General features: G+C 40.2%; 1 protein-coding gene across 5 annotated transcripts in view; it reads left to right on the forward strand.

Moving 5' to 3' along the window:
• Positions 1–224: 224 nt before the first annotated feature.
• The window catches only part of gria4a (glutamate receptor, ionotropic, AMPA 4a), a 127,185-nt gene continuing 103,321 nt past the window's right edge, over positions 225–24,088 (forward strand). For 2 of the 5 annotated variants that reach the window (XM_088078863.1, XM_088078864.1), the window contains exons 1-2: positions 225–723; positions 4,598–4,756. In XM_088078863.1, coding sequence (XP_087934989.1) covers positions 630–723; positions 4,598–4,756 — 253 coding nt within the window. In that variant the 5' untranslated portion in view covers positions 225–629. The remainder of the gene's footprint in view (positions 724–4,597; positions 4,757–24,088) is intronic. The other 3 variants (XM_042486326.2, XM_088078862.1, XM_088078861.1) reach the window with 2 other exon arrangements.

A 24,088-nucleotide genomic window follows, 5' to 3' on the forward strand; every position in this document is an offset into this window, starting at 1 on the left:
CTACATGCTGTCAAGCGTACACAGAGGAGGGGGCACGACCACGAAGTAGTTCGCGCAAAACGCACGCACGCACACACGTACGCAATTTTTTTTTTTTTTTTTTTGGTGTGTGAGTGCTTTTCCTTAGATGAACCCAGAGCAAGCCTTATCAATAGGCTACAGCAATAAGATTCAGTGCTATAGCAAATTAAAAACGGCAGACAGGGGAGGGAAAAGTGGGAGATGGAGAGGAGGAGGAGGAAGACAAACCATCTCAGTGAGTGAGTGAGAGAGAGAGAGAGGAGAGAGAGAGAGAGAGACGCGCATGTCCAGTCCCTCCATGCAGACTGTTCTCCCAGCTCGCCAATCATTCGAGTTTCCCCACTCTTTCTCTCTCTCTCCCCGTCTGTACATGTGCACCGGACGCACAGCTCTCTCCTGAGCGGACACTGCAGGAAACCAGCGAGCCCATCATGGAATAGGAATACTGCTGGACAAGACGGGGGACAAACCTCTCTCTCTTTCTCTCTCTTTCACCTTTCTTCTTCCCCCCCTTTTTCTGGCGCTTTTCTCCTTTCTTGCATCTTTCCCCCCTCTCTCTCTTTCTCGATGTCTCTCAACAGTTTCTGAAGGGATTGAAGGAAAGAAAAATGAGGATTATTATTTTGTCTTGGCACTTTCTCGGGGTGTATTCCGCCCTTTTGGGGCTGGCGACGGGGGCTTTCCCCAGCTCGGTGCAGATAGGTGAGTTGGAATATTGCTGAATTTACGCACGGGCACTCAGAGCTGGCATACTAAGTATTAGTGGATTTTAGCGGACGACAGTCAACGAGGAAAGGAGGGGGGGGGGGGCACCCTCCAAAACACAATTTCAACGTAAAACTCAAGCGGTTTACGCAGAAATGATGGAAGAAGAGAATATACAAGTAGAGAAATACATTTCCTTCTGGTGCATCTTTTTCTTCTTGTGTTTTGGGGGTTAAGGGGGGACTGTGTTTCTCTGCTGTGACTGCAGGTTTATAAATGCACACTTCACTCTATCTATCTGTTTACTGTATTTGGGTATATTTTAAAGCCCGTTCTGGGCTCATGAATGTTTCAGCAAGCTTTGTTCCCTTCTAGTCTTCTCCACTGTTTAGACACTGCAGCATTCTCTCTCTTTCTCCCCCCCCCTCTCTCTCTCTCTATCGCTCTCTCTCTCTCTCTCTCTATCGCTCTCTCTCTCGCGCGCTCTCTCTGCCCTTTTCCAGTTACCCTCATGTCAGTGCGCAGGCAGCCTGTCTTTCAACCCGCCCTACAGATCCGAAAGTTTACTTAATCTGGATCATGATTGGTTTGCTCAGTGCAAACGGACCACACATGCATCCCCTCTTCTCTCTCCCTCTCTCTTACACACACTCTCTCTCTCTCTCTCTCTCTCACACACACACACACACACACACACACACACACATCCATCCATACAGGCATGTGTGTGATAATGAATGCACTGCATCACTCCTTGTGGGGGGCAGCTGGGAGGTCCTATAATGAGATTCAGCTCCTTGACTCTGTCTGCCTACAGCTGCCAATAAACCTAATATGCTAAATATTTTCTGCTTGATACGCACACACACACACACACACACATATGCACAGGTTTTCAAGTGTGCCCATGTACAGTGCCCACATGTATTCAAAAAATGCACACTTGCTGTTTGCTGTGCACAGCTGAATTAATACAGCATGCGATGCATACTTCTGACAGGAAAGCATACATGTGCACACACAGTCAACATGCATGCATGAACACATACTGTTTAAAGCCTGTGTGATAGTACAGACACACAACACATGCACTCCTTCTTTCTCTCCCACTGATCGTTCTTCTCAAACACTCAAATGTACATTCATGATCATTCACCCAGCTCTCCAGCACTTCACTTGCGGAGTCATTTGCATATCTCTGCATTGCACACAAGTGTAATGTCAGTGGAAGCACTGACAGTTTATTTTTGTGTGTAGGGGAGACAGAGACTGATCAAGATGTGAATATTTGTGAAATTTCCTTGAGAGACTGGTGCAATAGCGTGTCATTTTGGGACACATCTATACTCCATGTAGCTGAAGTGCATGTGTATTAATGTGTGTGTGCTCTAAGGTGGATTTCTGCCCCAAAACACGGGGCTTTGTTTTGTTTGTTTTGCCTTCGACAATTCACACCAGATGTGTTATCAGTAACAGGGGAGTTTCATATAGATTAAATCCAATGAATTATACTGTCAGTGCTAAGATGTCTTGTCTCTGTGTGTGCGTGTTTGTGTTTAGTGTCTTGCTTACTGATCTACTAAGGAGCATAATAAGAAACAGACAACAAAAAGGGGAGACAGTATAAACGTTTAGCATGAATGAGACACAGACACACACAAGTAATATATGAAGTGACGATTGCTTCCTTTAGTATGCTCTCCCTCCTGACTCCTCCCTTGTCATCTTTCCTCCCTCCCTTCCTCTCTCTCTCTCTCCCTCTCTCTCTCTCTCTCAATGCGATGTCAAGGCTACACAGTCTACCAGTGTAATCCAGTTCAGCTGATTCTGATTCAGTTAAACTTAAGTCACATCAGTTTATTTCAATTCAGTTTGGCTACCATGTGAAGCAATGTAGAACTAATGTATAGGATGAGCATCTCAGAGACATGTATAACAGTGATAGCTACACACATACAACAAAACAGCAAGCTCTATTCAGGCGATGAAACTATTGGATACAAAAGACGACCCTTGTTCACAGAAACAATAATATAACAGTTTATCACTCTTTCCCCAAGTTTAAATTAGTTATGCAACTTCAATGTCATCTTTAAATTTTCCCAAAACAGCACCTCAGGCTTTTTGCTTTTTCTGTGACTGTTTTGTCAATATATTGATTATGGCTCTGTTATGGTCATTCTATCTTCTCTTACTGGCCTTATGGACCTATAGCACTTTTAATAGATGTGGATTTAGTTACATTTTGACTTTGCAGGTTTTTTCTTTTTTAATTTTTCCCTCTGTTTTTCCAATGGCAAGTATATGTAGCTAGATTAGGTTTGATACATTTTTAGTTAATTTCAACAGTTATTGGTTTTATTTCACAGTATCAGTCCCCAGTCTCAAATGATGGAAAAGGTTTGAGTTGTTTATATGACTCCTAAATTAGTAGAGGTTTTTTAGATTTGTTCTGATACTCATAATGGAAATGCCTCAGATACTGCCTAAAATTCTGGATTGGTATCGGTGAGTATGCAAAAGTCTATCCATCGATCTGACACCACATAATTTATTATAAACTTTTAAGCAGTTTCACAACAGTTTCCTGGGAAACTCTTCAGCTCTTCTTTGCCACTCTAAAACATTCGCCTACACATCAAGTTGCCCAGGGCAGCCACTGGCAACTACTGCTTTAAAACGACAAATAAGAATTGATTTCTTTGTTGATTTTACATAACAAACTTCCAACAGTTAAAAGACAGCATGAACATTATGCAATGCTATAGTTTTGAGGGGTGGCACAAGTGTTGCTGATTTCAACACCAGCAAATTTATAAAGCATTGAACTGGCGAAGGAGCGTGGCAAGTTCATTAAAGGAAAGGAGAATAAACAGTGGACACTGCAGCAGTTTGAAATATTTGAAACTGCATTACAACAAGGCGAAAGATTCTACAAAGAGAGCCCTAAAGGGACAAAGACAACCAACAAAATCGTCACATTATTTGTTCTGGATGACCGGACTGTTTAAAAGTTGGGATTTTGCTGCTTAAAGGATTGCATCAGTACTTGGTATTTGTCGATAGACTGGTTCAGGCATCAGAATCGGTATAGAAAACGGGAAAAAATATCTATCGCAACATCTCTACGTTCAAACAGAGGAGGGGATCTGCCTATCTTTACCATGTGTACTACAGCTCTCTTTCCTGCATACTGTATTTCCACTGTTCTTCCCCCTCTTAACTCTGGCTCTATTTTTTTCTTTACAACATACTGTCAGCTTCATTTAGCATCTCTTCTCTCCCCTCTAATTCTCATTTTGTCAGAAGGGCCATATTGAGGGATGCTCTCACATTTAAAGGCCAACTGACGCTTAGCACTCATCTCCTGCTCCCTTTCTTTTTGCACGGCCCGTGCTCCTCCTTTATTTAGCTGACACTGTCTGATCTGGCCTTCCTCCTCTAGTTTTCCTTTATGCCCTCTCCAACTCATTATCTCTTTGACTGCCTTCCTGTCGACTTCGCCGTCTCTCTTTTCTTCTTCTTTCCTCCCTCCCTCTCTGTCTTTCTCTGATTCCATCAATGAAATACGCAGTGTGGGTTTCCCTAAGTGTGTTTGTATTCATGTTTATGTACTTGTGTGAGAGTGAGGATGTGTCGAAAGACAAATTACCTTTTGTAACAAAGCTAATGAAGATCTTGGCTTTCTCCTCTCTGTCCCCTCCTCTGTTTTCCCCATCCTCCCTCCTTATCTATCTTTCTTTCTCCACATAACTCTCCTTCCTCCCGTCTCTCCCTTTCTCACAATCCGACCCCTCTCCGCCCTACAATGAATCACTTCCTTTCTACTCCATACTCCTCCTCTTTGCCCCCTCTCTTTGTCTCTCTCTAGGTGGGTTGTTCATTAGGAATACTGATCAGGAGTATACAGCTTTTCGACTAGCTATCTTCCTTCACAACACCAGCCCTAATGCTACAGAAGCTCCCTTTAACCTGGTCCCACACGTCGACAATATAGAGACTGCCAACAGCTTCGCCGTCACCAATGCATGTAAGTGTTTAAAAGTGAATGTGTGATTGAAAATGAGGCTGAAAGAAAACCTTTTTCTCTATTTCTCTTTGAATTCCTTTATTTCTTACTGGGTTTTTAGTTCAGTTTCACTGTACTGTTTGATAGATACTGGTTCAATTAAGAAATTGAGTTGTTCAAAGGATCCGACCACAACTTCATTGTCTTTCTCATGCACTCAATTGAGTGGTCTTTGGTAGATGTGGTTTGAAACGTGGCTTTACTGCAACAGTAGCTGAACAAATTGCCATTTTGAAATGTTGATTTTAGACACCATGAAGCACATTTGAATGGTTCTTAATACAAACGTTTTTTCTGCAAGTAATTTTGAGGCAATGTCAGTGGTCAATGTAGCCAGCAACTATGGCCAATACCATTCTTGTAATCATACTTTTGCTTTTCTATATGTCGTTCACATCTATTCTCACTTAGCACTCTCCATCCCATGTGCAAAAAGGTAATATTGCCCATCATAATTACATCTTATTACAACTGTATAGTTAGTCTGGGAACAGTTGCAGACAAGGGTGAAAATGGGTCCTCTGCGTTCAGAACAGAGGGGAACAGTTGGTACCCGTGTCTTCTATGATCTTTTGAGGGGTGACAGCTAATCTTTCACCATCCCTTTCTGTGCTCTGAGAGTCGAGATCTAATCCCTCACACTTCGCCTCGACCTGGAAGTTTGCGATGTTTGTCAGTGTTAGACTTAACAGGCCTATGAAGTCAGCCAGCAGTTGCCAACAGTTCGGAACTGCTCCAATGCTACAAATTCTCATGTGTGCGTCTTGAATATTAAAAATGTTATCATAATGAAATATCTATAAAGATTCAATTTCTGTTAAATACCTTTTTTTTATTTAAAACAAACAGATTCATATGTCAACCCATAAAAACCCATATAAATTGATCACAGTGTTCATGTTCAAAGGCACATGAGAAGGATTCTCTGGTTCTGGCCCTTTAAAGGAGCAGAATGTAAGATTTAGTGGCATCTGTCAGAGTGGCCAGCTGAAACTTCACCCATGTGCCAAGAATGAACTCCTGGTCAGGATTCCTTCAGTGTTCATCATTCAGGACGTTTTTACTGAGAACCAAATTATCCACAAACAAACCAGCTGATAAAAAAACCCAAAAACACTAAATAAAGTAGTTTTACTTTACATATCAGTGTTTCTCCAGCACTGTTTGGCTCATTGCAGACGGGCTGCTAGTGTAGCACCTGTTAATGTCTGCTCACATCTTTTACCATGATAACTTAAGATCCAGCTGTTCAGGAGGTTTCTGCAAGAAGCCAAAAAAAGCACAGAGGATCAGGTGATTTAACCAGGAAAAACACTGAATAAAGTTGTTTTACATTACAAATCAGCGTTGCTCTGACGTGGACAGTGTTTTGTTTGGCCATTCTGGGCTACTGTAGAAACAAGGCGGTGCAACTTGGTGGACTCTATGGACATGGACCTGCTTCCTTTGTAGATATAAAAGGCTTATTCTGAGGTTACGAAAACACAATAATTCTCATTTCCATGTGAATATACATTAAACAAGGAAACAAACAAATAAACATACTTATTATACTTACATACATATTATATAATATCCCATACCCCCCTAAATCCTGTACACTAGAACTTTCATGTGATGACCATAAAGCCAGTGTTGCCATTAAACACCTTTGTTTGACCATGTTTTTGGTGTTTTATACAAAGTTCAGATGTCTGTTTTTGGTCAGAACCAAGTTAAAGAATAAGATTAACCAAAGATGACATGCTGGAACATTTTTTGTAAAAACACTTTTTAGTTGAAATTGCTTATTGGATGCTCACCAGTTTGGCTTTTATCCCATGCTTTTGCCTTCTCAGTTTCCCTGCTCTTCTCTCCATAGAGTGTATTTATGCACAATGATTGTGATTGTTTCTTCCCCATACAAACACATAGTTTGCTGGTAGAAGACGTTTAACCCAATCCCTTCAGTTTAACTGGCCCCTTGGAGTACTACTTGCTCAAGCATTGCAATTTACTGAAGATGATCTGATAATATTTTGTCATCACAAAGAAGAAGGCTATTGACATAATCACTGTTATTGTTTGCCAGGACTGTGAGATGTCTTTACTTGGTGGAATTGCTTGCTTCTTCTTCCTGACAGCGATAGAGCTTTGCTGTGGCTCGCTGCATGCATTTGCATGACTGAATAAGTCTGCTTGTTTGTTTTCTGACATCTGCGGAGTGACACTGGTTTGTGCCACACTGATCTAAATGCCTTTAATGTTGTTAGGTGTGTCTCTGTCTGTGGTTGTGAGTATTTGCCCTTTTGAGATGAGAACAAATCTCTAAAGGATCCCTTTTGTGTACTTCTCTTGCTCATCTGCCTCCTGGTAAGATGTTTTCATGTCAATGCATGAGAATTGACAAAGCTTCTGTTGTTACTTTGAACATATTCATATATTTAGTGAAGTCATTTTCTCTTTGACACAACACAAAAGTGTGCAGTGCCGATGTTGATTAAAGAGAAAAGCATAATATGAAAGTCTGTTTCCATTGCTATTAAATGTGAAGGTGTTCAGAGCACAGTGTTTTGCACTGTCCTCGCAAGCTGAATTCCCCTCAAGGGTATCATATCATACCCCCTCATTTACACAGTCGCATCCATCTTATTTTAGGGAAATTTTCAAGTGATTGTGCTGTAATGTTTCACCTCCTTATCTCATTAAACTTTAACAAATCCGCCACTGGGGCTGTTAACTAGGCAGGGCGAACAAATTCAATACAGTATAATACAACAATGCAGCACTTCTCCTTGTGATGTTATATCGTTGTGTTTAACAAGATTCTTGAAATATCTCCAGGTTGTAAATGAAAGCTGACACAAGCGGCTCTATTGTCACACCGTGCTCCTGAAAATGGCAAATAAATGCTTCTCAAAGGACTGCTTCAAAGTCTGAAAAATCTTAAATATCATCTTGCAATTGATCCGTGTTGCATTACGCATGAGTGAAATACATTTTGACATTTTATATCCCTGGAAGGTATTATTGTAGGATTTAACTGCAGCCAAATGCAAGTCACATATCATAAATCAAAACGCAATTTCCAACTTTGTTTGTTTGTCTCCTGCCCCCCGTAGCCCCACATGAATGAACAGACCTGTTTATGCAACCTACAACGATTGGAAAATTAATAGTCCATCTACTACCTCCCACCCTCAATATCATCACATGCTGCATCTATTTCTGTTCACCTTTTAGAGGGAGTGGGAAGGCACACGTTGAATACTCATCAGGTGGCTTTAGTATAATCTAAAGAGAGGGGTATGAATTTCATTAGTGATGAGTAAAGGGGTGTGCTGAAGGGAGAGTATTGGCTCTGAACATGCAAAACAACCCAGCAGGTGTTTTATATATGCATGTAAGCGCTGAAACCCAACTGACTGAGATATGTCACTGTGGCCACCAGAAACCTTGCTCTTTCTTTTCACAAAATCTACTATTTCTACTTAAATCCCAATGACCCACCAGTGGTTCAGTTCAAATACAGTTCATGCTTTGTTGCCAAACATAAACCCAAAGAACGTTATTGTAAATCCTAGTAGATATCCTGGAATTTCCACAGATAGCAAAATGGGTCTGGCTAAATTCTGGGCAAATGTATGTTAAATGATGCGCAAGACATCAGGATTATTAATATATTATTAATATCCAAATGATGGTGAATGGTGCGGCTACTGTCAAATCATGTGGAAATATGATTTTTTTCAGTCTGGCTAAATAAAAAGTTGGTATCTTCTATAAAAAATAACTTTTGAAACTATCATTACATCCACAAGACAACGTCTCTGAAAACAAATCACTTATATATTGCTTACACATCGCCAAAATAAATGAATCCTTAGGGATTACATGAATGTCTATATAAAATGTGCCACTCCATCCAATAATTAAAGGAACATTTCACTTTCAACCAAAAGTGTAAACCTATTAGTGGGTCCAGAGGAAAAGTCACCAAAGCCAGTGGGAATCATTCTCTGGACACTGTTGATATCTGTACTTAATTTTATTGAAATTCGTTCATAAACACATCAACAAGTCATGCTTTTAAACTGGCTGATGTCCCTTTACTGCCATGGACATAGCAATTTTAGTTAATTTTTAGTCAGTCCCACATATACCGTCCTGGAGCTGTGAATAGTTGCTGTACTCACTGATACACTAAATGTGTATTCATCCATGGCTGAAAATAGTCCCCAACAAATTCATAATTTATTCCTGTTTGAGTAAAGTTTGCTAAAAGCTACAGTGCCCAGCTGTTGAGGGAAATTTAGTAGCCTATTTGAAAATGAAACTATATATTTATATCCCAGTTTCAAAGATTTATGTCTTCAGTTAAAACAAATGGGCTCAGGGCTCAGAGCTTTGAACAGGAGAGTCAGACAGTTTTGTTTTCATGGGACTTGGTGAGATTAAGAAAAGTATACAGTAGAAGAACATGAGCTTGATCCTTTCAATATATATTTTTCTCTCCTCCGTGTTTAACTTTAAAATCCCCTTTATTATATATTTCTGCTCAGCTACCAACTCTTTTGCTGTTCTCTCTTACTTGTTTCTTCCCAATTCCCATCCTAGAGCTTGTCTCCATCTACCTATAATATACCTTTATATTTCATTGGTGTACGGACACACAGAGAATAGAGTTTGAATTTGAAATGTTTGAAAAAAGTCCGGGCAACTGGGCATGAATATGTTTTTTTAATATGGGTCCTTGAAAAGTCACAAAAAAGTTCTGAAATTTTATCTATGAAAATGTGTGGGAACCCTGGTGGAAACATAATATTCAGCTGCTGAAACATAGCAATTTGTGTCAAAATTTTAATTCCGTCAAGTAATTGTGCAATACAATTATTTTCTGTTTCAATACACACACACACACACACGCACACACACACACACACACACACACACACGCGCACACACACAAGTACTCATGCAGGCGTTGGGCCATAAGAGGAGGAGTGTTTGAAAAATGAAGCTCTTATATGTGAACCGTCTGCTCTCACTCTGCAGGCTACACATAACAAGCATGACCTCTCTCTTTCTCTCTGTCCTTCCTTCTGTCTCCCTTTCTGGCCCGCTCTTCTTCTCACTTATTCCTTCTCTCTCATTCACCTCTCTGCTACTCTCCCCGTTGTCTCCTCATCTCCTCAGATTCTTGCTCTTTTCCTCCGCGTCTCTATTCTTCGTCATGTTTTGCCGTCTCTCCACAGGCGTGGTGAATGGATCTCTAAATTAATCCCTGACTCTTGCTCCGGGTGGTGAGCAACGCTCCGAATTAGAATGGGGAATTCTGCCTCTGACCTTGGCTAGTTCCTCCCTATTCTAGTATTCAGGAAGCGTGAACGGATCATAAAAATCCCCGGTCCCCGTCGTTTTCCATATTCACCGAGGAATACAACCCATTTTCTTGTCCCAGGGTCACACACTCATATATCCTCCTCTGCTGTCAATCTTTCTTTGTCATTTCCTGTGTGCACATGCATACCCATGTGTCAGTCTCTTTATAGTATATAGATGCTTACATCTGTGTAGTTGTGTGTTTATGTCTGACTTTTTCCTTGCTGTGTTTACATCTGTGTCTCACACTATTCCACTTGGTTTACCAATGCGTCTCTATTCACCGGCTTATAGAAAATAATGCACATGGATTAGCATGACCAGAGGCTGGTGTGTGTGTGTGTGTGTGTGTGTGTGTGTGTGTGTGTGTGTGTGTGTGTGTGTGAGTGAGAGAGAAAGAGAGAGAGAGTGAGAGTGTGTGCGTGACATTTCTGTCCATATTGAAGCCATGTATGCAAACCTGTGTGCCACTGAACTGCATAGGCACATGTGAATGTGACTGTGTGTGTGTGTGTGTGTGTGTGTGTGTGTGTGTGTGTGTGCCGTGAAAAAAGCTGCTGAGACAGACTGATGAAGATAGACAGAAAGTGATAAGGTGAATTAGGGACAGAGGGGAAAGAAATGGAGAGGAAAGGATTTGTAACAAAGAGGTGGTTATGCCTGGTTTGTGGTGCCAGAGCAGAGATGCACAATGATGTGCTGCCACGGCTGTAAATGTGTTTCTATTTTAATCAGTTTTATGTCGAAAAACTCCGAAAAATGGTATTCTATTCTATTCTATTCTGTTCTGTCTCTACTGTACGGTTTCGGTGGTTAGTTATTGTGGTGATGCATAACTGCATTTGTCATTTAGAATGAATATAGATTGTGCTTTTAGTGAATCGTTTACAAATCAATACTGTTTATGTATTATTGACTGCCACAAATTGCATTTACATGCAGGCTGCACCTGATTATCTTTGCAGCCTAACTCATTCAACCTGTTGGAGTCAAAATCTCCTTGAGGTGCCATTCTTGTTTTGTCCCTCTGTTGTTAGGAGTTTTGGACAAAGTTAATTAATTTAAAGATCGACAGATGATAAGGCTTCTGAATTAGCAGCTCAGTCGCTCAATGAAAATGTCGGTGTTGTACGTTTCTGCAAACACAAATGTTTTATATTTTTATGCTTTGTAAGCATCATATTGTTTTAAAGTGATATAATGATACATGAGCTCACTTTGCCATCAGGAGGTGGAGGGCATGGAGGATGGTGTCAACCGGGCAAGACGCCTGCTAAGCTGGTCACTGCATACCACTGTTTGAGACCAACAAACAAAACTTGTTATTCAACAAGTCCTCGCTGTTTTTCCTGTGGCTTTTTTGGGGCATTAAAAGTTTGGGTTTTTTTTTTAATTATTATTATTGAGATATTGCTGTTTTTCCTGCTTGGATAGTGGCCTGAACATTGGTTGTTTTTTAACCAAGTCATGGCTTCTCTTCTAGTCAAACTTGTGCCCTCCAAACAGTGTAATTTATACAAAAATGTGATCTCCTCCTTCACAATAACCAAGTGGTCAACACTGCAGAGGAGATCGGATATGGTGTTTGTTAACTGTATTTTAAGATACTGGTTTTTATTCCAATGTTGTTTAGGTTTCGTTGGCACCAGTAATATCTGCAAACAGGATTAAAACAGGTAAAGCTGGATCTATGGTTATGCATGAAGGGCTGTAGCCATGGACACATTGATAGCTGCATAAACTACATAAACACCTGATAATAGCTTTTAGGGCTATGGCGGCTACCAAGAGATACCACATGGGGACTGCAGCGTTTGTATTTGATCAGGTTTGATGTCATTGTTTTCAAAAGCTTTTAGTGCCATTACTTTTTTTTTTTACTAGGGCTGTCAAACAAGTCAAGATTTTAGTTAATTGTGATGAATCACATTTTTAATCACATGCTTTCAACGCCATTATTTTGCATTACGACATAGTTGTAAAGTCCATGTTGACAAGGTAAGGCAATTTTTACCAGATTGTCTTGATTAGGAATCAAATGACAGCAAAAACTACATGGGACTAGCATGAAGTTGGTATGTCTATAAAGAGGAGACTCATTGGTACCCATAGAACCCATTTTCATTCAGATATCTTAAGGTCAAAGGTCAAAGGACCCCTGTAAAATGGCTATCCTATTTTTTCATTGCCAAACTTTAACCTAACTATGGAGCATTATTTAAAGCTTTTCCTAAAAAAAAAAAAAAAAAAAAGAGAAAAAAAGACGTTATGTACAGACCTAAAGCGCATCAGAGTTAACAGGATAACACTGACCATCCTATTTTTTCATTTTTCAAGGCCTTGTTTCCAGCATTTCCTAGCACCTTCTTGGTCATGAAAGATAATAATCATAATAATAATAGCTAGGACTTATATAGTGCTTTTCTAGGTACTCAAAGACGCTTTACATGAAATGAAAAAAGAAAAACAAATACAGAATGAAAAATAGAGAATATAAAATACATGTGCAGAACAAATACATATACAAGAACAGGATACAAAAGCAAAATTGGGATGATATCAAAGTTCATATTTGGGGAGGCAGTGGGAGACAGCTGTTGTAGCGTGGGTGGGTTTAAATTTTTCAATGAGGGGACTGAGTCTAAGTTGCGGATGTTTGGAGGGATGGAGTTCCAGAGGGTTGGGGCAGCAACGGCAAAAACTCTGTTCTCTGGAGCGGGAGTGTGTTAGCAACCGGGCACCTGAGTTCTGAATATAGTATATGGTCACATTGCCAAAAGATGCCAAGTGAAAACACCCTTCAGCCTGTATTTCTGTGTTTACAAGAAAATGACTGCATGTGGTTGTTAATTGAAAGGGTGTTAATCCACTGATGACCACAAAGATGCACACACACTTTTCAAGTGTTTCACATTCACTCTTGATGTTCGGGCTTGGTGCTTTGAATAAGTAGATTCCTGGAACAGACTGCTACGACTCAGCACCACCCACACATGCAAACACAAACACAATTTTGTACACTCTCTCTCTCTGTCTCTTTCTTTCTGACACAGTACACATTGATTTGGCAACATGCCCATATATTTCCAACTTCCTCACATACGGCATTCCTCCGTGCTTTTTCCCTTGCTCACTTCTTTCATTAAATGGCTCAGTCGGCTTGTAGATGATTTGAGACGCTCAATAATAGCACCGTACCATCATCTTTATTGGTGACGTTTTGCATGGTTATATGTCTCCTTAATGGCCACGCTGGGGGAAATAGAGTGAAATGATATCTGAAACCCTGGCAGGGCAAGGAGATTTATTTTGCTGCAAGCTTTCGTTTATTCATGTTACTGGAATACTGAAAGCGCCCGATGACTCTGACGGCCCCAAATGCTTTTCCTGGCATCAAGACACATTATCTGGTTCAGTGCTAATAGTGTGGCAATAATGGATTTCATTTAAACTTCTCCCATTTACAGGTACCTTTAGTGGAGCATTATTGTGTTAGTCACCAGTTAGTAATACCTCTGTAATTTAAATGCTTTATATGTGTTTATTTCATTTGGAGTTGAAGTCAGTTTTTGTAACTGGAACAGTGATAATAAAACAGTTTTAAAGAGCAACAATACATTCAGAGATGCATTGCAATTCAGTGGTTTTTTTCTGTGCATAGTGTACCTTTCATAACAGCGTCAGTCACGAGCCTCCAAGCTTTACAGATGGCAGGTTTACAGATCAAGAGGTCCAAAGCTGTGAATTAGATGGCACTTATTTTATCCAGTCAAGTAACTTTTACAGGCAGTATCACATACATTATAGGTGTACAATATGAGCATACATTTGGATTAGCAAACTAACTGCTTGAAAGCCACTAGTTTTATAGAGGGATTCATCTAAATTGCGTTCTTAGTTTTTAGTTTAGTAAGAGTTGCTAAGACAGGAAAAGTAAAAATGAGAGAAACTTCTGGAATTCCTGATAATTTTCTGACATATGTCTCATGCACCCTCAAAAAGATGACATGTAGACATGTAGGATATGTAGGCTACAGATGAGCGTACTATATATGTATCATATTAGCAAACCCCACAAATAATCAAAAACTACCATAAAGTGTGTGAGCTCCTATTCAGGAGAGGTGATAGGGCCTTTACATATCTATGCCAAGGGGCCCATTGTTTCATAATCTGCATGTGTGTGTGCAAACATGCATGGTGGAGTGCTGTAAGTGCTCCCTGAAGAATGGCTCTGTTGAATCTTTTTATTCTAGCGTCAGCAGTAATGACCAAACAGCAAGCAATATTACTAGACCATGCAGCATGTCGCATTGAATGTGCACATTTGCTCCAGGTAATCCTCTGATTTCATTTAGTAGCACAATAAAACAGACTGTTTCTCAGTGTGCCTCACTTCTTTCATTAAGAAGTAAACTGCCAAAGAGTAAAAACTGATTTCACCACACTGGCATGAGTGAAGAGGGTTTTATAAGGCACGAAAAATATCTGCTAAAATGCTAAAAATTGTCAACTTTTTTTGCCTTCAACCTTTCAATAAATGATCGCTGTCAGCACTGACAGCAGTAACAATTACGTATCCTGTGACTATTTAACAATAATTAACACCACCTGCATAATTCTTTACATTTAAAGTGGCAGCAGTGGGATGCAGTAACTCAGTGAGGATGTTATGAATAAGATAAAATTATAGTGTATCATGTTGTCTTTGTGAATTCCTTGTGTAAGTAAAAGCAAGAATGGTGGACTCCACCAATTACTATAAAAACTACTATATAGAGTAGAGAAATAAATACTGAATGTAGCGATGTCAGTCCTGGTTTAGTTTCCTCTCAATAGGTCAACTTTCATTAATTGAAATTAACTGATTAATTTTTAAGAAACAGGAAAAAAAAAGATTTGAAATACAAAATAGCTTTGATTTCCTTGATTCACATTACCTCAGTAGGATTACAGCATTACATTTCAAAGCACTATCTATGTAGACATGGAGAAATTGTAATGTTTTGTGTTCTGAATGTGTTAGCTTTTATTTTATTTTCTGTTGGCTTTGCTGACAGACAGCTGTGTTAACGTGTGGAAACATGCCTACTGCCTTCAGTCTGGTTCCTCGGCCACTCTGCAGAATGCTTCACCCAGGTCATGAATTTGTGAATCCTAGGATGGTGAAGGAATGGCCTGTCTTACTCTGCCTTACTCTGCCTCTGACTGCCTAACCCTAACCACTCGTCTTGCCTAAACCTAACCAATCCAACCAGTGAAGGCAATGAGCAGTAGCCAGTCATAGGGAGAGTTAGGTGGGTCATTCCTTCACCATCCTAAGATTGACAAATTTGCACCCAGGTCAGGCGCGAGCTAAAGTTAGCTAGCTGTAGTGCAAGGGTCATGCAGCAATCAGCTAATAACGCCATCCTACATAATGAGCAATCTGCTTCATTTTGATCACAACTAGAATGTTAATATTGTGAGTTTTTAAAGACCAATAACTTCAGATATACTTTACGACTAAATATGTAAGTTGGCAATATTTTGCACTGATATTCATAAAGTGTAGATCTGACACTTGGCGCACAAAAGGTTTTAGTTATGAAAAAAAGGCAATAAAACAGCATTTAGGGACTCATACTGATACTAAAGCTGCACTGATATTAATGAAATTCTTTTTTTGTGGGTCTGCAGTTCCTTGAGGCGTGATGAGACAGAGTTAGACAGTTTTGTTGCAGGTTTTACAAGCTACTGAGCCTGAAGCTGGATGAGTAAAATCCTCCCACAACATGCTGCAGTGTTTTGCCTGGTTTAGCCAAGTGATGTTAAAGTAACACTCAGAAAAACAATTTAATTAATTTGCTGTGGTCAGATGAGGAATGTCAGTCAGAGGATGGAGGGTTTTTTTCCCCCATGTGGATATGAATTTCATCATCATATTCCCTCGCTTGTTTGTTTAAGCCTCAGTAGTAATGAACATACGATATTGTCAGACGTATGTCAATGAATCGCCAGGGTCCCTCCAGGTAATCTGACTTCAGTGGGCTAAGAGGTACGCTCTGTGTCTTTAACCCACACACTGACCTACACCCACACAATTCACACACACACACACACACACACACACACACATATCTGTAAGAGCCTCGGCTGCATCTGTCTGTCATTAAGATCTCTATTTTCCCACTGGGCATGATAGCTGATACAGAAAAAAATATCTATTTCCTCTGTTTGTTTTTCACGCTCTGGCGTTTGGAAGATGAAAAGCATGAGAAGAGATGACAGTGGATTTTAAGTGTTACCCATCGCCTTAGAAAAACACAGGGGTGTTTGTACTGAACGGAGCCATGTTCACAGTAATTGTCTGTGACGTCTTTTTGTTGTTCTTCACTCTCTCGGCTTAGCTGCTGTTGTTTTCATGTTCTGATCAAAGGATTTCCATCCGCAGTCTTTCTTCTCTTTCACTCCATTCACTTTGCTTTTTTACGCTTCTAAGCACAAACATGCACTTGTGCATAATCACAAACACGGAGCTTTGCTGTTGTCTCATGTTTCTGCTTCTCCTCTTTCATTTCTCACCTTCAATTTCCTTGACTCATCCTGCTGACCATTTATCTTTTGTTTTCACCTCTCTTCCAGTATTTCCTTCCTCCTTCTCACTCTCTGGATCTCTCTTGCACACCCACCTCTGTCTGTCATCCCTCAGTCTCATTACTTATTACCTGTTAAGTGGCTTTTGGTGTGGGACAAAAGCTGTTATGTGTTCGTCGTGGATGTATTTAGACTCAAACTGGCACATCAGCTGTTGAAGCATACACTACCTGCACCTACATCATCACATCTGTCACCTACAGTAAATATCTATCCATATGTTTGTTTTGATTTCCCTCACTGCCCTTGCCAAAAATTGGAGCTATGATTCTCAGTAAATATTCAGTAGGTTGTATATTGTAAACATCACACGTGCGCACACACACATACATACAAATATACACAACACCATGAACCAGTATTCCACACTTGTGTGTGTTTGGTGTTTGTTTCCATGGATTTATGATGTGGATGAAAGGAAGGGCATTAGTTAATATTGATGAGTGCTGCCACTTGGCCCTTCTCACTGAGGCTCACTTAGAGATGAGAGGCATGACCTTTGCACACACACAGACACACAGTCGTAGACACACACACACACACACACACACACCAAAGGCTCAGTTTGTTTATGGTTATATTAAAAATACTGCCACTCAGTTTCTTTAATTGGAGAAACCTTGCATCTGTGTGTGTGTGTGTGTGTGTATGTGTGTGTGAGTGTGTGTGTGTTTGGCATGTGTTCCTGCATGCATATATGGGCATGTTGGTCTGCATTGCTTGAAACCTGTGTTTGATCATGTAGAACACTGAGATTTTCTCAAACCTCAAAGCCAGTTTCAGCCTTGAACCAATTCATCCCTAATGGCCCATTGGTATGCAGCAAGGGTAATAGATTCCTAGGTAACCAGCAGGTAATTCATCACACTTACAAATAGGAAGAGACAGAGACGGAAGCAAAAAAGCTATTAAACCGATCAGAGCAGCAGAGAGAAGAGAGAAAGGCTCTCATGGAAATAGAGGAAAATAATTAATTATGCACTCTGTGGCGATTATCATGGGGGAAGATACACATAAAGAGGCAGGCACATATGAACACATGAGCATAGATACACACGAGCACACAAGCACACACACACACACCCAGAATTGCATTTGAAGCAAGTCATCTAACCTTTATGCTAGACAGAGAGATGGCTGCTGTGTGTGTTTGGACATGTTCCTGTTTGTGTGTTTACTGGCCTTAGAGGTCAATTTCTTTCTGACAGCATTGGTATTTATCTCCTTAAGCTCACAGGTTTACCTGTGTGTGTGTGTGTCTGTCTACTTTTCAAAAGTCACATCACGGTTTGCTCACTCACATTCTGGCTCTTCTTGCTGAGGTAGTGGAGTGCATCAAATACACACACACACACACACGCACACACACACACACACACACACACACACACACACACACACACACACACACACACACACACACACACACACAATCGATCTGGCCCTTCAGACAGTCACAGTGATGGATGGACCCTCCCTTGCTTCTATTTTTACCCCTGAGCACTCTGTGTGTGTCTGCCTTCTTATCTTCACAAGTATAGAAACATGAAGAAAATCCCTGTATCATCATTATAAAAACTAGTCTGTAAGTGGAGGGTGTGAGGGGCTGTCTGAATTTCCATGGCTTCTGTGTTTTTTTCACCCTGGTAGCAGCCCAGCTGACTGAGCCACATCCTTGTCATTTATCCTCCTGACTCTCCTGCAGCAGAGAGGCAGAGCTCTGCATGGAGCCACTTGCCGTCTCAAAAGGAGGTACCTGAGGAGTTTTCCATCTCTAATCATACAGAAGCATGTCAAAGCATAACACAGTAAACAGTGATAGAAGGCTGGGCATAAGCTTAGAGGCAAATTGCAGACTCCTGTGATGCTTATATATTCAGTCCTAAATGCTCCAGGATGTGCCTCTTTGGACTTGCTTAAAGCTTGTGAGCACATTTGGTATGCTATGTGTGCAAACATCTTCTTCGACATATTGATCAGCTGATGATTTCACACAAATCCACCTGATCACAGATAAGTACCTTACACCCAGACACATCAATACCTAAACAAATAATCAGCACCAGAGCATCAACATGTGATGCTCTTTACTGAAACCACTTAGTCATCACCATAGATTTTGGGGGTGATGCAGGAGACATGTCCCCCTCATTATATAATTTGCCCCTGCCAATAAAAACATGAAAGTAGCAGAGGAATTTTATTTCATGTTGACATGCTGTTAGAACCCCACTCATAGACGAAACAGTGCCTCTGATAAAGTGGTAAAGGTGGTGGCAGCATGAAACTTCAAAAGCAATGGTATCATAGACCAGAAAACAAAAAGAAGATGAAACAACTATGATTTTAACAGAAATATGTGCTTTTTGTTGCTTTCCACTATAAATGGATGCAGAAAAGACATTAACTGCCGCATAACAATTCACCAGAATGCTGGAAGTTTTTGAGGGAGGACAGACCCCCTGCTTAATATTTGCTCCCCTCCAAGAAAACAATGCTGAAACAAAACACTACACCCTTGTACTTAGTGGTGTAAAAAGTATAAGACATAGGACTGGACACAAATTGTGGCCACACTTGAAACTCTCAGCCACCTAGTTCAGTACTCTATTTGTCCTCACTGAATGGCTTTACTATTTTCTTTTCATAAATGTACATTTACTCAAGTGCTGTATGTATGTACAATTTTGAGTTTCCCTTTATACATTTTAGTACTACCATTCACTACCTTTACTATGATAGCTGTCATTACTTACTTTGCTGATTAAGGACTCTGCACACCCACACAGGTGTTTTCAATCACTCCAGCTAATTAGACCAGAAAATACTAATAAGGTAGTTTGTCCTGCGCCAACATGTACAACAAAACCAACAGGGTGAAAGAGATGTCAATCAAGCTCAGTTTGTATATGCCCACGCAGTTGTGATAAGAGACCTAATTAGGTACCGCAAGTGAAAACACCTGTATTTAATGGGCCATGGGTGTTATTATTGACTAAACTACCAAACGGTTTAATATGTAGTTAGAATTTGCTCCATTTCAACCAGCCACAACATTAAATGCTTCCTATACTTCTATACTACTCAGAAGGATGCAGTATTTTTCCAATGGAAATGTGAATTCTAAATCAATTCAGAGTTATTTATCAAAAATGAATACTTAACGGTTACAACTATGTGGGGCCAAAAAGGGAGTACATGTACGCCACTCATTAAAAAACACTTATTTTTTTCCAATAAATGATAATAATAATTATAAATAATATTGTTCATTAAGTTTATTGTCTTCCACATGCTTATGGTGCTTTTCCACTACATGGTACCAGCTTTACTCTACTCTACTTTTTGGGTTTTCCATTCGGAAAAAGTTCCTGGTACCACCTTTTTAGTACCTGCTCTCCTGGGGTTCCAAAACAGCTGACCCGGTACTAAGATGTACCAAAAGGTGACGTCGACACACTGCAGACCATTGATTGGTCAGAGAGAAACATCACTGCGTCATCAATGCGCGGCACGCATGGAATACCCTGAACAATACCAAAGGCAAGTAGAGTAGAGTAGAGTAGAGCAGAGTATAGCAGAGTAGAGCCGGTACCATGTAGTGGAAAAGCGCCATTACGTCCCTCTGGTTCTCACCTCATAGCTACATGATTTGTGTTCTCACAGTTATCTGTGGGGGCACAAGCTCCCTGTGACTGTGAGCAATTCTTTTAACTGCGTTGTAATCCTAACATCTATCATAAAGTGGGCACAGTGAACTACAGCCCTTTTTCCCTGCTGATCTATCTATATGAAAGCTTTGAGAAGATGAATCGAGGCAAGAGGACAATCTGTACTTAATGATCACCATATTTCCTCCTTTGACCCTCACTAAAATCATGTCCAATATTATTAGAAATATTTCTTCACAGGCTGTGACATTGGCAGAGTTAGCACTCAAGGACACTACAGCTCTTCATTATTTTACTGACAATCCACTATGTTCCCTCTCATTGTAAAGCTAATCCAAGCAGCATCCAGACAATAAAACTCAAATGGAGACTAATTCAGATAATGTTAGTGTAGTATGCTACCACTTAATTATGAATGACCCCTATATATGAAAAACATACATGTTCAGTCTGTGTGATAATCACAGTGACACATTTTCAACTATTACTTCCATGATGACTTCATTTATAGAGGCACTGAGTTGGGGAATATAAACTAGCTGAGCATCAACATTACCTCTTGGCAGTGTGAGAAAAAGTTCAAAACAAGGTCAAAGCCTTCCCATCTGGGGCCCTTTTAGTTGGAGGAGTCACCAGAGGGTGCTCGCTAAATGGGATCACCAACTGCCTGGAGGACCCCACTGCTGTTGTTTTGTTTTGTTTTTCATCTAATTTTCTCAAAGTAGAGGGCACTGCTCACTGTCCGTTCCAGAGTTATCTGTCTAGACTGTCTCTGTAAGTGCCTACATTATCCTGAAAAGATACATATATTTTTAGAGTTTCAGCTTTTTTAATAGCCTTTTATGTGTCCTTCCATCCATCTGTCTGTATTTTGATTCAAGTAGCTAAAGAGTGTCCTTTAGCAGCTATTATTGTCTGTCTACTGAGCAGCTAGATGGATATACTCCACTCTAAAACCCTTGATTGCAATAGTTGTCAAGGCACTGTTAGTAATTAAACAAATACAGTAGAACTCCCATAGGTAAATGTCAAACTGTGTGTGGGAGTGTGTTTTATGCACTAAGATAGAGCCCATTACTTTTCCCTGTTAAATTAAACTCTGCAATCTTTCTTTCTTTTCTTTCTTTCTTTGCTTGCCATATTCACAAATACTTTGTTCACAGACATTATTCTTGTGACTTAAGTGCCCCTCCTCCCATACTTGTCTTTTAGCACCAGCTAAGACAAGTTTGTAAGAAATTTCTTGACAACTCTAAGATTGGCTGTAATAAAATTTGGTACAGATATTCATGTCCTGTCAAGGCTAAATTGATCTGGTGTTCACTTAAATTTTAATCCAGAACAAGTCAGATCAAGTCAAAATGATTATTCGCTTAAGACTTTTGTTTACATTAGTGCAAAACTGTGCAGCTGTTTTTTTGTGTTTAGTGCTAATTAGCAAATATTAGCATGCCAGCACAAAGGTCAATGAGCTAATAGCCTATATTTAACATTATGTTGACAAGCATTGTTATTGCAAGCATGTTAGCATGCAAGCATGTTAGCATGCAAACATGTCCAGTGTCCACACGTTCATTGTTTCCATGCGTATTGTCACGACTTTCCTCTCCCACTCAGTTTACATCCGTGCAAAATTGTTCACTCTTAGCTGTTCTATGTGTTAACTGTTAATTAGCAAATATTAGCATGCTAACAGTACATCAAAAAAAGCTAATATAGTTAACAGTGCACTGGCTAGCATCATTATTGTGAGCATATTAGCACACATTAGCATTTAGCTCAAAGCACCACTGTGCCAACTCTGTTATTCTGTCTTTCTTTCTGTCTTTCTCTGTCTCATTTTCTTCACTTGTGGTAAAACATACTGACAGACAGAGGGAAGAGGAATATTAGCTCAGACAGGTTGTGGTGTTTGTAAGGCAGTAGGTGAGACTAGAAAGGAAAGATTTAGGTCAGGAATCTGTTTCATGTTTTCTGTGGGATAGGCTAAAATGGGAGGAGGGAGAAGAATTGAAGAAAGAGGAAACTCTTCAGCTCACCAAGAGACACACTTTAGAAATGTGCATATACAGCTCTCTATCAGTGTATTTGTTTACATTTTTATCGAATCACATCTGACTCCATGTTGAAAAGCAAGGAGATCATGCTCTACCTGCCGTGTGATATAAGGCACATTGCTGTCAGCTTGATGTTCTAGAAAATAATATTCTGTTTGTCTGTAGTGTATGCGTGAACAATGATAATTGTGTTTGTGGAGACAGTGACAGAGTCATTAAAACACCCCCACCGACAAAAGGCATCAACTATGACAATCAGCTCTAGGTGGGGATTATTACACTGTGTCTTATCATGGCAGTGTTATACAGACTGTGAAGTATTGGGACCAATGCACATGCACGTTAACTCTCCATCGCACTCATTCACACGACTATAGACATGCACACACACACACACACACACACACACACACACACACACACACACACACACACACGTCCTTCATCTCTCTTCACTCATTCTCCCACAGGCTCGCTCTCTCTCTCTCCCTCTCTCTCTCTCTCTCTCTCTCTCTCTCTCATACACACACACACACACACACACACGGCCACAAATGGCCACACGCTCGAGGGGATGGATGATAGTACAGATGGCATACTAGAGTAATATTCTCCATATGGGAAGGTAATATCGTCAGAGCAGTTGTCTAGGGAGAGGGAGATTAGATCTGCACAGAAAGAGAGACACCACAGGATTGTTCACGACTGCCTTAAGTGGAATAATTGCTGTTAATGTTACTGTGAGTAAGTAGATAGTAGTAAATGTGGTCATGAAAGGAAAGCTCTAGGTGCCTGTTGAACTATTTTTTTGTTTAAATTTGAATCTGTATCAGATAATTTTTTATGTCCTTTTTGTGACATAGCACGTAGCTGTTCAGATTTTTATATTAAGAAATAATCAATCAGTTTTTGCTGTCTTTCTTGCTGTTGGTTGTGAGTACATCGGAGGGACGCTGTAGCTAAAGATGAGGACCCAGTGTAGAGACACAGAAACTCAGATTCAATGATACCATCTCTCTGGTAGTTTTATGCTAACAGGTGAATAGGATAAGGCAGATAGCTTTAGATCAGCAATTTCAAACATGTGGACCACCGGCCAGAACTGGCCCATCAAAGGGTCCAATTCGGCCTACTGGATGACTTGCACACCTAAAATTGATGCACTTATGAAGGCTAAAAAGTGTCAGGTGTCAAGGGTGCTGCTGTTGCTTTTCCATCCTGACCACAATGCAGAAATATTTATTGTGGGCAAGATATTCATCATTTTGTAAAATATTGTTGATCAGGAGCCTCAGTACAAGAAAATCTGTGTTGGACTGCTACCTTAAAGCAACACTGGTTGAACCCTATTGCTAAGGCAAACTTAAGATTTGTAAAAGGTTTGCAAGGCAGGTGGTAACTTAACCTGCTTCCTCAATAGCTTTAACTTTAGTTGTGTGTGGTGCTGCAAGCATTACTACACAGGAGTTGAGATTTATGGTAAAATGCACAGTAATGACAGTGAGTGGCAGACTGACTGAATGTGGAAAAATTAAACATTAAAACATATTGTTGACATTGCACTTATT

The sequence above is a fragment of the Plectropomus leopardus genome, chromosome 6 (assembly GCF_026936395.1).
Source record: "Plectropomus leopardus strain MGB_pleo_1.0 chromosome 6, ASM2693639v1, whole genome shotgun sequence".
Classification (NCBI taxonomy): domain Eukaryota; kingdom Metazoa; phylum Chordata; class Actinopteri; order Perciformes; family Serranidae; genus Plectropomus; species Plectropomus leopardus.